This window comes from Eumetopias jubatus, unplaced genomic scaffold (genome assembly GCF_037043125.1).
Source record: "Eumetopias jubatus isolate StellerSeaLion01/CBP00866 unplaced genomic scaffold, mEumJub1_p1.0 scaffold_11, whole genome shotgun sequence".
In the NCBI taxonomy this organism is placed as follows: Eukaryota; Metazoa; Chordata; class Mammalia; order Carnivora; family Otariidae; genus Eumetopias; species Eumetopias jubatus.
The window spans coordinates 111,347,908-111,364,596 of NW_028274817.1; the positions used below are offsets into that span (position 1 = coordinate 111,347,908).

At 39.8% G+C, this 16,689-nt stretch overlaps 1 protein-coding gene across 6 annotated transcripts in view; it reads left to right on the forward strand.

The window, feature by feature from the left end:
• The window catches only part of BCLAF3 (BCLAF1 and THRAP3 family member 3), an 81,396-nt gene that overhangs the window by 48,666 nt on the left and 16,041 nt on the right, over positions 1–16,689 (forward strand). For 4 of the 6 annotated variants that reach the window (XR_003612198.2, XR_003612199.2, XR_003612201.2 and 1 more), the window contains exons 14-15: positions 11,535–12,052; positions 15,140–15,244. Coding sequence is in view for 2 of the 6 variants with exons in the window: in XM_028122600.2 (XP_027978401.1) it covers positions 11,535–11,570 (36 nt within the window). In the remaining 4 variants the exon portion in view is untranslated. Of the gene's footprint in view, positions 1–8,810; positions 9,714–11,534; positions 12,829–15,139; positions 15,245–16,689 lie in introns of those variants that run through there. The other 2 variants (XM_028122600.2, XM_028122601.2) reach the window with 2 other exon arrangements.

Genomic DNA, 16,689 nt, shown 5'->3' on the forward strand with positions numbered 1-16,689 from the left:
ATGGAGTTACTGAGTATGAGGTACCATTTATATCAGTTTGCATCTCAAGCTTCTGCATTGGAGGGAACTTTGAAGGTCCTGTCCTGGAGAGAAGCTGCAGTCTGGGCAGTATCTGTGCACTGGTCTGGCTTTTTGCCCTAATAGGGAGTTCATTCTTTTTATTGTTGTTAGATCATCACCTAGAGGGGCGCCTGGGTGGCTCAGATGGTTGAGCGTCTACCTTCGGCTCAGGTCATGATCCCAGGGTCCTGGGATCGAGCCCTGCGTCGGGCTCCCTGATCAGCGGAGAGCCTGCTTCTCCCTCTCCCTCTGCTGTTCCCCCTGCTTGTGCTCTCTCGGTCATTCTCTGTCAAATAATAAAATAAATAAAATCTTAAAAAGATCACCACCTAGATTAAAGATTCATGACCAATTAATTTACCTAGGTGCCCTGGAGCTGCTTGAGCCTGACATTAGATATGAACCTACACATTTGTACATGCGTCATAGTCCGCCAGGAAGGTTTAGATTGATCTTGTCTGGACTGCTCACTCCCTGACCATGTTGAAATGCCTGGGCAGATCATTCATGGCTTGAAAGTCTTGTGATGCTCATCTGTAGTATGATCTGGTTACTGTGCCATCAGACATGTGCTTCCTCTCTCCAGTACTAAACGGTCTCACGGAGGGGTGGGGGAGATCCTAGATGTGCTCCTAATATGTCTTCTTGTCCTACTTAACAAGAGCATTTGTGGCTCCCCAGCTGCCTACAAAGGAGCAGGATTCCCAAGCAGTATTAAGAAGTACAAAACTGAAATTCTTCCTCCTAATTTCTTGGCACTTGTCATTATTAATCCCATTCTGGCACCCAGATTCCCTTTTACTGTGTCACCTTTCTCTTGAATTCTGTGCTTGGGCTAGAAGATGAGGGGGTGGGAGGAATGTCTGTTACCACCTGGAATAAGCCTGGTCTTTTATTCACAGTCATTCACAAGTGACCCCCTTAAATATCCTCTTCTCATCGCAAAGTTTTCAGAAACTCTTGAGGGTCTGAATATGTACCAGGGTAGGACAAAGAACACAGTAAAAATTCATGAAGCCACCTCTGAGAACACTGCCTCTGAAAAAATACTAGCAGTTGTGTGTTCAGTCAGGGAGACCTGGAGTTCCTTAGCCTCATAGATTCTCTAGCGGTCCTCAGGGGGCCTGTCAGCAAGGTGCCTACCAGAGCTGTGCCCATGGATACAAAGGGGAGAAAGGAGAGAGTGTAAAGACACTAAAGAAGGAAGTTAAAAACTGGGATCTATGGCGCTTGGGGTTGAAAAAACCCTTGAAAGTCGTGGAGTACAAAGATAGAATGGGAACCAAGATCAGGTGACTCAACAAGAATCTGGTACCCACCTGCTTTGTCCCTGGAGCTGAAGTGTGCCAGGGTGGCATCATCACCTTCAGACATTTCTGACCTCTGGAGCCTCCAGTTTTCCTGTCTACCTCTCTGACTTCTTTGTCTTATTTGGTGGTTTCTCTTCTTTCATGTATCTTTTCAAAAATACAAGCATTCGCTAGTATTATATTCTTTCTTCTCTTTGTTTATTCCTTCTACTTGCCTTGATTGCCCTCACCTCTTCCCAAGGTCCTAGCCATTTCTCTTTAGCCCTGACCATTCTCCAGAGCTCCAGATTTCCAGCTGCCTCCAAGATAGCCTCGCATGGCTGTCCTGAAGACACCTCAAATTCAGCATGTTCAAAATCAGACTTTCACCGATACAAACTATAGCATGGGTGACCCTTAAAAACATGATGCTGAGTGACAGAAGTCAGTCACAAAGACCAGATATTAAATGATTCCATCTATATGAGATACTCAGAATAAATGAAGCCATAGAGACAGGAAGTAGATTAGCGGTAGCCAGAGACTGGGGAGTTACGGGAAAATAGGGGCATGTGTGTGTGTCTGCTAAAAGGTATAGGGATTCTTTGTGGCTGAGAAAATACTCTAAAACCAGTTGTAGTGACTAATGGTTGCACACCTCTGTGAATATACTAAAAAACTGTTGAATCTGTGCTTTATTTTTATTTTTAAATTTTATTATGTTAGTCACCATATAGTACCATCATTAGTTTTTGATGTAGTCATCCACAATTCATTGTTTTCGTATAACACAGTGCTCCATGCAGTACGTGCCCTCCTTAATACCTGTCACCGGGCTAACCCATCCCCCCACCCCCCTCCCCTCTAACACTCTCAGATGGTTTCTCAGAGTCCATAGTCTCTCATGGTTCATCGCTCCCTCCGATTTCCCCCCTCCATTTTCCCTTCCTTCTCCTAATGTCCTCCATGCTATCCCTTATGTTCCACAAAGAAGTGAAATCATATGATAATTGGTTTTCTCTGCTTGACTTACTTCACTTAGCATAATCTCCTCCAGTCCCATCCATGTTGATGTAAAAGTTGGGTATTCATCGTTTCTGATGGCTGAGTCATATTCCATTGTATATATGGACCACATCTTCTTTATCCATTCATCCGTTGAAGGGCATCTCAGCTCTTTCCACAGTTTGGCTATTGCAGACATTGCTGCTATGAACATTGGAGTGCATATGGCCCTTCTTTTCACGACATCTGTGTCTTTGGGGTAAATACCCAGGAGTGCAATTGCTGGGTCATAGGGTAGCTCTATTTTTAATTTTTTGAGGCACCTCCACAATGTTTTCCAAAGTAGCTGTACCAACTTGCATTCCCACCAACAGTGTAAGAGGGTTCCCCTTTCTCCACAACCTCTCCAACATTTGTTGTTTCTTGCCTTGTCCATTTTTGCCATTCTAACTGGTGTAAGGTGGTATCTCAATGTGGTTTTGATTTGAATTTCCCTGATGGCTAATGATGATGAACATTTTTTCATGTGTCTGTTAGCCATTTGTATGTATTCTTTGGAGAAGTGTCTGTTCATGTCTTCTGCCCACTTTTTTGACTTGATTATTTGTTTTTTGTGTGTTGTAAATGGGTGAGCTCTATGGTGTGTGAATTAGATCTCAGTAACACTGTTAAAAATAAAAATAAAATTAAACTCGCTCTCCTCCCCAGACGACTGGTTTCTTCTTGCAGCCAGCCAGCCAATCTAGAAACTTCTACTAATCCTCCTCGTTGTTCCAACTTCAGCCAGTGCAAGTCCTCTATCACTCATTCATTACTTCATTCACCTCATTCATTTTAATGGCTGTATATTATTCTGTTCCATGCTTACATACCCTGAAATTTTGAAAAATTATTTACCTCCTTGCACACTTTTAGGTCAGTATCTAATAGTTTTTTTGTCATAAGTTTAAATTGTTATAAGGGATATTTATAATTTCTGGCATATAAATACTGAGAGTCTTAACTAAAACTGTTACATCATTCTTTGGAAGCTCTTCAGTGGAACCTCACACCACAGAAATTTGATGACTTAACATCATTCATTTTCTAAAATATGCAAACAACCTCTTTTAATATGAGAAATTTTGTATCATTCCCTTTATTGCCTTGAATTTGGATTTCATTCTGTTTCCCCCCCTAGGCTTTTATCTGGGGAAGTCTTTTATTGATCACCAAATCAAAGTTGACATATAATGTTAATAGATTCTGTGACTCATAGGTGTTAAATATTGCCTCTGCATTCAGTTAACATTATAATTGGTCAAAGAGGCATAAATATATTACAGGTTTTGTTAAGAATTGATTAGACAAAAGTTGTGTTGGAAATGCATTTCTCTTTTCGGGGTGCCTGGGTGGCTCAGATGGTTAAGCGTCTGCCTTCGGCTCAGGTCATGATCCCAGGGTCCTGGGATCGAGCCCCACATCGGGCTCCCTGCTCAGCGGGGGGCCTGCTTCTCCCCCTGCTCATGTTCTCTCTATCTCTGTGTCTCAAATGAATAAAAAAAAATCTTAAAAAAAATGCATTTCTCTTTTCAGTTAGTTCATGTATTCACATATAAACATTACTTATTGCTAGTAGAATAATATAGTGTTCTAAGTATCCATTCTAATTCTGTTTTTTTCTTTTTATAGATGTAAGTCCTTAGAAACCTTGTCTATATGATTATATAGATGGGAATGAAAGGACTTTTCTTGTAGCAATGCCAGTTGTTTCTTTGGACTCACTCTGAATTATAGGCCAAAAAAACACTTAGTGATCTGTCATCAAAAACTATTTTGAATGTTCTTTTACTGACAGCTTGATTTTGTCCTCCTTCAATTTTATTATACAAAAGCAAAGAATAAGAAGCCATGTGGCTTTCAGAAGTATGTTACTTATTACTAGCTCCTAGAGCAGGTTCATTTTCTTGACACCATTGCCAATATTTCCTATTGCCCTGTTTTGGGGGATCCCCAGGTAATGCAAAGTAGTAAAATTCAGGATGAGAAGATGTATCTTTCTCATAAAATGGGAGGTGAGGGACCAGCCCTAACCAATTGTGCAGACAGGTTAATTTTGGGAAGTGAACACTGGGAATTTGAAGATCTAGATATTACTTCTTTCCAAACTATCTGTCCCCACATGCTCCTTGGAAAGTCTTCATATGTCCCTAATGGTAGGCATACCCCAGTTTGATAATTGCTGACTTACTTAACCAAGCCTCTCTTGGTGACTTCAGGATAGCTTACAGGTTTTCTTTATTTTTGTTAACACCACTGGGCACACTGACATTTTGGTACCTTCCCATAGTCAGCCTTTTACTCACTTATACTCTGACCAGAAGTACATGAGAGGACCTGTTTACCTGCACCCTAGCCGGTACTCCACATTAGCAGTCTTTATTATCCATTGTCAATCTAATAGCAGAAAATAGTCCTCATTTACCTTTCTTTGGTTATTAATGAAGCGAGCATATTTTTATGTGCCTATTGGCCGATTGCATACCTTCCCTCAATTTCCTTATTTCTGTGCTTTGCCAGCGTTTCTGTTGAGGGATAGTACTTTTTCTTGTTTATTTGTAAGAGCTCTTGATTTACTGAGGGTATTAACCTATCATACATTTTGCTGGTACTTATTTTATGTTTGTCAGTTGTTTGTGGTGGCTTTTACATTACAAAACTTGTAAATGTTCATGAGTCTATTTGAGTTGGTCCTATATGGCCTCTAGATTTCTTATCATACTTATCCCTATAAATATTCCTTATGGTGTTTCCTTTCAGTGGTTTTATGGTTAATGTTTTAAACCTACACATATTTATTCCCTTTAGAATTCATTTTTATGATATGAGTTTAGAATCTAATTTTTTCCCAATGGATCATCAGTTTTTTAACACCATTTATTGAATAATTTGTCCTTTCCCCCACTGATTGAAAATGCCACCTTTAGTGTATGCTTCATTCTTTTTTTTTTTTTAAGATTTTATTTATTTATTTGACAGAGACAGAGCGAGAGAAGGAACACGAGCAGGGGGAGTGGGAGAGGGAGAAGCAGGCTTCCCGCAGAGCAGGGAGCCCGATGTGGGGCTCGATCCCAGGACCCTGTGATCATGACCTGAGCCAAAGGCAGACGCTTAACCGACTGAGCCATCCAGCTGCCCCAGTGTATGCTACCTTCTTATGTATTCCTGATCTGTCTTTGGAATCTTTGGAGCCTCTAACTTGTTTCCTTGTCTGCTGTGATTTGCTTATTCTGTCCATTCACTACTAGCACAGTTATTGTCCCAAAACACAGATTGAATCATGTCACTCTTATGCAAACCCCTTCCACGGATTCTGTTGACTACAAGAGAAGAGACTGAACTTTTTCACCAGCTCCAGTCCTAATAAGCTGCCTTTCTAAGCACAGTTCTTTATGGACCCTCTGCTTTTTGGAGCATAACAGACATTTTCATGTACTTGTATCTTTGCTCCTAGTGTTCTCTTGCCTAGAAATAGCCTCCTGATCCTCATCGGTTTCTTATTAAACCCTGCTTTCCTTTTAAGACCCACTGTAAAGCCTTACCAAAGCCCTCTTTTTAGCTCTTGTTTCACTTGGTCGCTAACTGTTGCTGTTTACCTTCCTATTTCCCCAAGTAGATCATCAGTTCCTTGAGGATAGAGGGTACCTCATCAGTCTTTATATCTTCCCCTTTTTGCCTTTCGTATAGTCTGTCTTCAGAAAATGCCTGTTGGGGGCACCTGGGTGGCTCAGTCGTTAAGCAGCTGCCTTCGGCTCAGGTCGTGATCCCAGGGTCCTGGGATCGAGCCCCGCATCAGGTTCCCTGCTCTGCGGGAAGCCTGCTTCTCCCTCTCCCGCTCCCCCTCTTGTGTTCCCTCTCAGGCTGTCTCTCTTTCTGTCAAATAAATGCCATCTTTTAAAAAATGCCTGTTGAATAGAATCAAGCCTCATCATATATACATACACACGCTCTCACACATCCATTTATAGCTCTAAAAAGTTAGTGAATGGTCACCATTGTATTGGGGTCCCCAAGACCAGCCCCAGGTTTGGTGATCTGCCAGGAGCACTCAGGAGACTCAGCATATGGTGGCACTCACAGCTGTGGTGTGTTAGAGTAGAAGCTGCACAGCACATCGGCAGAGGGAGTTGGCAGGCAGGCGAAGTCCAGAGGACACCAGGTGCAAACTTCCAAGAGTCCTCTCCCAGTGGAGTCACACAGGACGTGCTTAATACCCCCAGCAACGAGCTGTGATAACACATGTGAAATGTTGCCAACCAGGAAAGCTCATTAGAGACTTGGTGGCCAGGGTTTTATTGAGGGCTGGTCATGTAGGCACCCTCGGCCAGTTACATACCCGAATTCCAGACTCTCAGAAGGAAAGCAGGTGTTCAGCATAGACCGTATTGTTTGCGCAGTTTAGACACTCATCAATGGTGGGAATCCTCCCAAAATCTAAGTTCCTGGCTGTTAGCCAGGGGCCAACTTTGGAAGCAGGTCTTTCAAAGGATAGCAGTCAGGTATACTGTATACTCATCTGTACAACCATAGTTTTGAAGAGCTTAATTTCACAGATGGCAAATGTCTAAAGAGAGGAGGAAAAATCAGTATGTTAGGAATGGCCAGGGAAAGTATGCTAAGTACTTTGATTTTTACTCTCCTCTTACAGAGGAGGTAAACTGAGTCATAGAGAAGAGCAGAGCATAGAAGGGACTACAGCCGAAGATCCGTATTTGGTGGTAGAGTATAGAGAGTTGGGTAACGATAGGAGTGTGCAGCTTATAGAAGGCCTCAAAAGCTGGGTAGAGTATTGAGGATGTGATACAGAAATAGAACATCTTGCTAGACTGAAGAGAAAGTGCTGTTGAGGATGATTGCTTGGTGAGCAGTGGGTACACAGGGTTCTGGGGAGGAGATGAGATGCAGGAAGACCCACAAGGGAGCATTTGCAGTGATACCAAGTGTCAGCTTAAGAAAACTTAGACCACAGTGGCGCTCATATATCTAGTTCACATTCTGCTTAAAATAGGTTTTCAAATAATCGGAGGAATGGAGGGATCAAGCTGAGAGATGGTGTGGAAGAAGCTATGTCAAGGGTGAATATGATTCAGGATAATTGTACATTTGTAAAAACAAGATAGTTGAAAATTTTTAAGAATTATTATAGTCAGAGTTTCCTTTTAAAGCTGTTAGTAGGCGGGCGCCTGGGTGGCTCAGATGGTTAAGCGTCTGCCTTCGGCTCAGGTCATGATCCCAGGGTCCTGGGATCGAGTCCCGCATCGGGCTCCCTGCTCCTTGGGAGCCTGCTTCTCCCTCTGCTTCTCTCTCTCTCTCTGTCTCTCATGAATAAATAAATAAATCTTTAAAAAAAAAATAAAGCTGTTAGTAGGCAACAGATATTTTATTTGAAGGTCAACATATATGGCTTTTATATTATATAACAAGTAAAGAAATGGGACACAATGAAGTCTACTTCTATGTAAAGGAATGATGTTGACTCTATATATATATCAGATATATATATGCATGTATTTTGAACATTTCACTAATAAACCAAAATTGAAAGAAGAATAAGAATTTTCTATCAGCACTGCTTTTGTTTGGAATTAAATGTTTCCATACTAATGTAAATGCCAAAAAATAAATCAACTTTTAAATTTCTTTCAGTTTTAATAATATAAGATCCTAGTAAAAGGTAAGGATGTATGTATTAATAAATATTTTTAATGTCCCAGAAAAACATGCCATTTACCATTTTTGCTCTTTTATTAGTTGCATGGTATTCTGTCCATTTTGTGGTTGGTAACTTAATATTTTTGCATAGCATCACAGTATAGAATCCACGTTTCATTACCCTCTTTAATCACAGTTTTATTGTTGTGAATTCCTTTTCCTGTGTTTACGGAAGCCTTACATCTTTTTATGTTGTAGGTAACCACCCAAAAGTAAGAATGCTTCCCCATCTCCCCAGTAGCTTTCTCTGTCAGCCAAGTTAGAAGAAGAGTCCATGTCATTTTAAAATTAAAGATACCATATGATGACAAAGATCAAATACCAGTTCGAGATTGTGTGTGTGTCACATCAGGCTCCGTGCTTGAGGGGCTAAGTTTTAAGAGTCTTGAATTTTTATTTTTTTTATAATCCCCAGTGAAACTCACCCAAATAGCAGAATGCCTTTTCATCAACTTACTAATACCAGTGTGCTGAGTGTCATACATTTTCTTTGTCCTACTGATTTAACCATTTGATATCTGCTTTGATGTGTTTTGTTGTTACTTTGCGTCTTTGGGGTTCCACATACCTTTGTGGGGTCTTGGCTGCAAGTGGTACTACATAAATTAAAATATCTTGAAAACTACAGTGTGAAGAAACTCTAGCTCAGATGTTATAACTGACTCTTCTTTTGAAGTCTGTATTTCTTTTGTTTTCTCTCAATAGGAATATGCAAACATTGCCACAGCAAACTAATCTGGAATTATTACATATGGAAACAACACTACAGGATGATATTTGGGAGCATCTCTTTTTGTCAGGAGTTAGAATTGGCACTAAAGCACTAATACTGTAACTTTCTTGATAAAATAACTTTATTTTTCTGTAGTGGAATGCTGCAACTTTTTTACACTTAACTGCTTTTAAATTACAGTATTCAATTTAAAAGTTGTATTAACTACAGTTTCTTTTGCAAAAAGTCTCAAAAGGGCATTATTTATTGATGCATTTTTCTCTGAGCATGGTTTCATAGAGAACTTAACTGAGTTATATCCAGACGTTTATATGTTGAAAGTTTTGCTTATGTAATAAAAACAAAAGTGTCTGAATTGTATAGTGTCTGTACATGGAAGAACTTGAAACAGTGGCCTTATGGTAGCAAATTTTATACCAGATTTTTCTTTTTTCTGATGACAATTTGGCTTATAACTTGAAATTTTCTTAAGTTTCTGAATATCAAGGCCTCTATAATTTATACATTTCAAATTATGATATAAGAAGGCACGAGAAAAGGTGCTTCACAATTTCCATCAGGTAGTTATGAGTGCACTGAATTTTTAGTAGTTAGTTCATTCAATTTTTTCCACCACTATTTGCTCTTTCCAATTTCAAAATGCTATTGTGGAAAATATGTAAAGATTTTGTAATTTATATTCCATCTTACTTTCCCTCAGGGCAAGCTTGTGCATATCATATTTTTAAAGGCTTTTTAAAAATCTGACAGACAAAATCTCGTATTTGGAAATTGTACTTTACTACTACAGCATTATACATTTTGCAAGCACATATTATAAAGTGTTTATTTTCAGTTCAGTTGTATTAAGTTCCTACTAGCGTAAGATAAAATTGATGGGATTTTAAATGATATTTTAGGTCCTGGTACCTTATTTCTTTATGTTTTCTTTGTTCTGCTTAATAGTACATATACATTCCCAGTTAAACTTTTGTGAAATGTTTATTTGTATTAAATAAAATACTGTTGCTCCTTCTACTTGAAGTTACTTGCCAGTTTGTGAGAACATTATTTTAATTTCATACAAAGGCAGAACTTTTAAAATCAAAATCTGGTAAGAACTTGATTTCTCATGACTGGATTATGAAAAACTCACTACAAACATTTAATTTTTTTTTACATATGTTTGTAAGATAGAGCAGCCATTTCCTTAGTGGGTCAGTAATAAGTGAGGGCAGGAGTACTTGCATTAAAATTGGCTAATAAATTTAGGTAGATGGCCTGTCTTAATGCTGTGTACCATCTCTGTAGGTCAGGTTTTCCAAACATATTTAACATTACAGTTATGGTAAGAAAGAAATACATGTGTGCAGTAGTATGACAACTTTATATTGTGTGAGGTACTTATAACATCTGCCTTAAATTTTAAAAGAATTCATTTATTCTCATATTCTGGGGGACACTTATGAGCCTTGAATATTTAACCATTTGTTTAACACATATTTATTGCACAGATTCTGTGCTAAAATTACAGCAGTGAAGAAGAGAGCAAGACACATGGAGCCTGCCTTTATGGTCCAAACAGTCTGATAAGGAAACCGGACGTTGAACATGGAAATGTAACTTGGTACACAGTATTAATTCTCTGGCTATATTTATCATAGCATAGCACGTAAGGCTAAGAGTTGACTCAGTATTAATCATTCCATAACTGACTTCCTATTTAGGCATATATGAATATACTTTTTTGGCATTGTCTCAATATGCAAAGCATGTTATTTACAAAATACCTATTGGTAATGTGGGTGTATTCAGAAGATATTGGGTGCATAAGATTTAAAGCCTAAAAAGGAAAGTCTTGCTTTATAATTAGAGTATAAAATAAGGGTGTATTGTTCACCCTAGTATCACCAACTCCCAACATCCTACCTGACACACAGTAAGAACTCATTAAATACTAGCTTAATGGATGAGTAACAAGTAGAATATGTTTATTAGGAACTAAATAACCAATTTGCAGGTGGAGGCCGAACAGAAGTTTATCTTATCCATAGCATTTTTTATTGACTGAGAAGAATTTGGATTCTCTAATGCATAAGACTATAGAAGAGAAGTTTTGATAAGTTACATACCATTGCCTTCTCCCCTTCCTCCCTTGTATGGTAGGCTCTTCCCCAGCACTGGGGAGACAAAGATAATAATATGACAGAGTCCCTCCTCTGAGGAGCTCCATAAACTGCTGGAGAAGAGATTCACAAAAACAAAAAATCCAATATTGAGTGTTAAGTACTCTACTGGACATATATATATGAAAGTTGAGAAAAAAAGTTGGCATTCCTGGTTGCATATCCTCTGGTCACATTTTCTTCCTTACTGGTTTCACAAATCTCAGAAGGCACTATTCTGTTGGTGGTTTTGCTGGTTTTAAAATGTGATGGTTTGGGGGAAACTGGTTAAAGTGTACATGGGATCTCTCTGTATTATTTCTAATAGGTGCATGTATGTCTCCATTTATCTTGACATAAATTTCAGTTTAAAAAAGACAACCATAATCTTATCACAGATAAAACTACTACATATATTTTAGAGGCCACATTTTCTTTTTTTTTTAATTGGAAAAACTGTTATATTTACATTATAATAAAATATGTAGATGCATGATATGGACCACGCTTTACCCAACAAATCCTACATTTGTGAAGTTTGTTTTTTAAAAGGATGAAGATACTTCCAGATGGAAGCAGGAGAAGTAAAGCTGGATCAGAAACTCACCTCCGTTATCTAGCAAACTCAATAATCTGCAGCCCCAGATTAACCAGCAGCAACCATACAAGGAAGAGGGTAGAAGATGCTAATGCAACAAGATACGATGTGACTTCAACACCTCCCCCGCCTCCTAAGTAGCACAGAATAAAGAAACAAAGTTGAGGACATCTTGGTGACAAGGGGCCGCCTTATGGACAAAGGAACCGATGAGGTGACCAGGCCATGTGGGGTAGAGTCAAGGAAAGCCCTTGGGAAGATGAAGTCTTTGCTGCTGTCTCAGGACCTCTGCAAAAGGGGAACAATTCACCAGGACAAGGCATTTCCAGGGTCACGGAGCAGCCTGGGGAAGCCAAAGCCTGCAGGATAAGATAGACCTTTGCATCCAGTGAGTCCTGGTTCTGGACACTTAATGGGAACCCAGAAGAGAGGGGATACCAGGTTCCCCAACAAAGTTCCAGCAAAAGGAATGGTATGAGCTCTGAGTCCATTAAAATACAAAACTAAGGTTTTAAAACTGAGGAATTACAGTTGTAGAATAGAATGTAAATGTTAAGAATCTTCACAAAGAAAAAGTAGCATACATTGATCAACTAAGACTTGGTGGGAGGGGAGTGGCATGAAAAATAAAAACTAACTGCTCCATCTTGAATAGCCAGGTGTCATGTCAAATTATAATGTCTAAGATTGTATTATATAATATAGAAAAAACCTACTGATCGACCTTAAGTTTTTCACAGTCTTTTTCTTGACCTTAAATACACTGGTTCTCAAAGTGTGGTCCCCAGTCAGTGATACCAGCATCACCTGTAAAATTGTTAGAAATGAAAATTCTTGTCCCCACCCCAGACCTACTTAATCACAAATGGGCTTGGACCCAGCAGTCTGCCTGCCCTCCAAGGGATTCTGCCATGTGCTCAAGTTTGAGAATCACTTGCTTATGTAACTCTTTTGGGAACCAGTAGCCCTTATGACAAAGAAACATTTATCTCAAGTTCAGCAGCCCCTTCAGTTTCATTTTTAAGGTTTTTTCTATAGAATTCAAACAAAATTAACTAAAACCTTTTAAAATAAAAAGTATAGCAATTCCCACCATGAATCCTGTCTGTACCTATGAATAGAGAGGTCTGGAAACATGCCCACCCACTGTTAACACTGGCAATTTTTTAAGTGCTTTTCTGTATCGGTTGAATACAATGAACATTGTATTGTTTTTATAAAATAAAGTCATTCCTCTTTTTTTCTTAAGTGGTAAGGATATTTCATCCTATCCATAGTATATCTATCTGTTACTAAAATCCATGTATACAAGTTTTACTGCCAAGGGCTGCCTACTTCATCTTAGTCCGGAGGGGTTTTACTCTCTGCCATTCCTCCTCCCACGCCATAATATGTAGGGAAGCTTATTTAAGTATATGTTGTGTTGACTGTGTAATAACAATTCTTGACTTAGGGGCGCCTGGGTGGCTCAGTTGGTTAAGTGTCTGCCTTCGGCTCAGGTCATGATCCTGGGACCCTGGGATCGTCTGGCTCCCTCCTTAATGGGGAGCCTGCCTCTCCCTCTCCCTCTGCCTCTCTCCTCTCTGCTCGTGCGTGCTCTATCTCTCTCTCAAATAAATAAATAAATAAGATCTTAAAAAAAAGAACAAAAAAGAATTCTTAAAATATTTAACATAATTAGACATAATTGAAATCATTTTACTACTGTCTTTAAAAAGACTTTTTCTCTGACAATAAGTACATAGAATAGGGACGCCGGACGGGCTCAGTCAGTAGAGCATGTGACTCTTGACCTCAGGGCTGTGAGTTTGAGCCCCATGTTGGGCGTAGAGATTCATTTTCTAAAAAAAGTACATAGGGGCGCCTGGGTGGCTCAGTCGGTTAAGCGACTGCCTTCGGCTCAGATCATGACCCCGGGGTCCTGGGATCGAGCCCCGCATCAAGCTCTCTGCTCAGTGGAGAGTCTGTTTCTCCCTCTCCCTCTGCCTGCCACTCCTCCTGCTTGTGCTCTCTCTCTGTCAAATAAATAAATAAAATCTTTTTTTTAAAGTACATAGAAGAGTATGTAAAAAGAAAAATGCACTCATAATCATACTGCTTATATATATTTAATGTAAACTAACATTTTAATTTTTTTATTAGTCTTTTCTGAGCTTTTTTTTGGTAGTTGAGATAATATTTTATATATGTATATTCAGTCTTCGCAGGTAGTCACATAGATGTTTAAAACATGTTTGTAGTTTGTATGACATTCAAGTTTACATATTTTGGAGGGCAAGGAGTTGAATCCCATTCCCAGAAAGCTACAAATGTCTTACGAAATCCTGGAGTATCATATTAAAGTTTAGAGGGCTTATCTGTTTTTGCTGTACACATTATTAAAGGTAGTAAAAGCTAGATTGTTTTACAGACAGTTTTCTGAAGTAAATTCTTACCTCAAATTCTAATCCCTTCTACTGATGTTTAAAATAATATTTAGTAAAGAAATTGACTTGAATGTTATGAAGTTCTTGCTGATGACAATTTCTGCAAGGGATTACAGGGAACACAGTGCTGCTCAGACTCACGACCCGGAGATGAAGAGTCACATGCTCTGCCCACTGAGCAGCCAGGCACCCAGCAGAGTTTTAAGCCCCCTTTATTTTAATTTTTTTAAAGATTTATTTATTTATTTTAGAGAAAGAGAGAGAACATGCGTGTGAATGGGGGGGGTGAGGTGGGTGGGCAGAGGGAGAAGAAGAGAAGCAGACTCTCTGTTGAGTGTGGAACCTGAGGCGGGGCTCAATCTCACAGCCCTGAGATCATGACCTGAGCCGACATCAAGAGTTGGGATGCTCAACTGACTGAGCCACCCAGGCACCCTGGGACCCCTTTAAATGCGCCTCACTCACCTGCCTTTACACCTGCACACATGCTCTGTTTGATTTCCATTGTCCCAAATGTCCTTTCCCTGTATCTGCCTGGTCAGTTGCTTCAAACCTCCTTTTTTTTTTTTTTTTAAGATTTCATTTATTTATTTGACAGAGAGAGACACAGCGAGAGAGGGAACACAAGTAGGGGGAGTGAGAGAGGGAGAAGCAGGCTTTCTGCAGAGCAGGGAGCCCGATGCGGGGCTCGATCCCAGGACCCTGGGATCATGACCTGAACCGAAGGCAGACGCTTAACGACTGAGCCACCCAGGCACCCCTCAAACCTGACTCTTAAGACTCACTTTGGTAGCTTTTCCACTCAAGCCTCATTGGGTTAGCTGTCTTTCCTCTGCGCTTCCAGAATACCTAAACACACCCCTGCTTAAGTCCTTAAGCACAGTGACTAGAGACACAGCCTATATCTCTCTTCCCTCCTTCTGACTCTGTATTTGACATGTAGGGGTAGCTCAAAAATACTTGCTGAATGACTAAACGCCCCCTCAATAGCCAAAACTTTATAGCAGCTTCTTGGTACCTGCAGGGAAAAAAAGTCCAAATTTTAGCACCTGGCTTATGAAATACTTGGAGAGAAAAGCAGTAAGGTGAGGGCTGCTTTTCAGAGTTTTTATTTACCCAACCTTACCTCCCAGGAACTCTCCTAGGAGCCCTGCCTCACAGTTTCCTGCAGACAAGGATATGAAGCACGAAGGGAACCATCAGACTCCAGGCACCTTCTCAGTGTCAGGAGCTAGGTGGTAAGTCGCCCTCAGCGGGCTTTCTCCTGACCCCAACCTTTGACTTATTCTTTCTCCCCAGCCTCTTCCTCCTTGCCACCAGTTCAAGCTCTACCTACTTTTCTAGCTGGGTGTTTCTACCAAAATTTAATCCACTTTTTCTTACATCAGATTCTTAACATCTCAAGAGGAACAGACGTCTTGTAATTTCCCTTATATTGCCAGGCTTGGAGGTTTCCAGCCACAGAGCAGTCCTCAGCAAATATTGTGGGTCTTAAGAAGAGCAACGAAATCTAGAGAACTTTATCTTTTTAGTAGTTGATCAGTATTGGGGGTGGGAAACAATCCTTTATTGCTTTCAAGAAGACATGTGTCGTGTTATGGTTCAGCTATTTTTCATCTGCAGTGCAAATAGAAACATGACATTATACATTTCAACCAATTGCCTAAAAATTTTTTATTTGGAAATAATTTCAAACTTACAGAAAAGTTGCAAGAATCATGCAAGGAACATTGATACACCATTTACTCAGCTTTACCTGTTAACATTTTCCATTTGGTTTATCATTTGTTCTGTGTGTGTGTGTGTGTGTGTGTGTGTGTGTGTACACACACACACATTTTTTTCTGAATCATTTGAAAGTAGATTTCATACATCATATCCAACCTCCCCTTTTCTCCCATTTATTTGTCTTTATTATTGATAGGGATTCATTCCTACATTTTCAGTGGTCTATGATTCATTATTGTCCTTGATTATTTTAGTGTTCAAATGATCCCAACTTTGGCCAGTGGGAGCCCTCTTAAGCTGATTGCTATGTCTTCTGCTATGGCCATAATTATTTTTAGCACTTCCTTATTTGTGGCATAAGAAGATGCTTCAGATTCATCTTGGACATTCCTTGCCTCAGCCTTGAAATCAGCCATTTCTCCAAGGAGGCCTGGTTCCTCTTAGTGGGGAACGATATTAGAGACAAAATTTGGGCACTAGTGCCTATTGCTAGTGGAGTGTCTTTGCTTCTAAGCCTTTTTGGCAGCCATAGCTAGGAAACACACACACACACACACACACACACACACACACACACACACACATGAACCCACACGTATGCATATTATATATACATACACATGTTAGAAGTGAGGAGGTCACACTGATACCTCCCACCCATCCCTATAGGATTCTTCCGTGCTTTCCCTATTTCATATTTGTGTGTCCCTTCTTCCACAGTGAGGACCCTGGCTCCCAACAATACCAAATCATTTTATCATTTGCTCAATTCCACAAAACACCTAAAATAGATTCACAATTGCTTCAGTCATACCATGACAGGAAGCAAACCTACTAAAAGTAGTCAGGCTCTGATTGCCGTTCTCCACCTCCACACCCCTAAAGACAGAAGGTATATAGATAAATACTATGTTCATAAATTACTTGGATTAGTCCTCACTACCCCTAGCCCTCC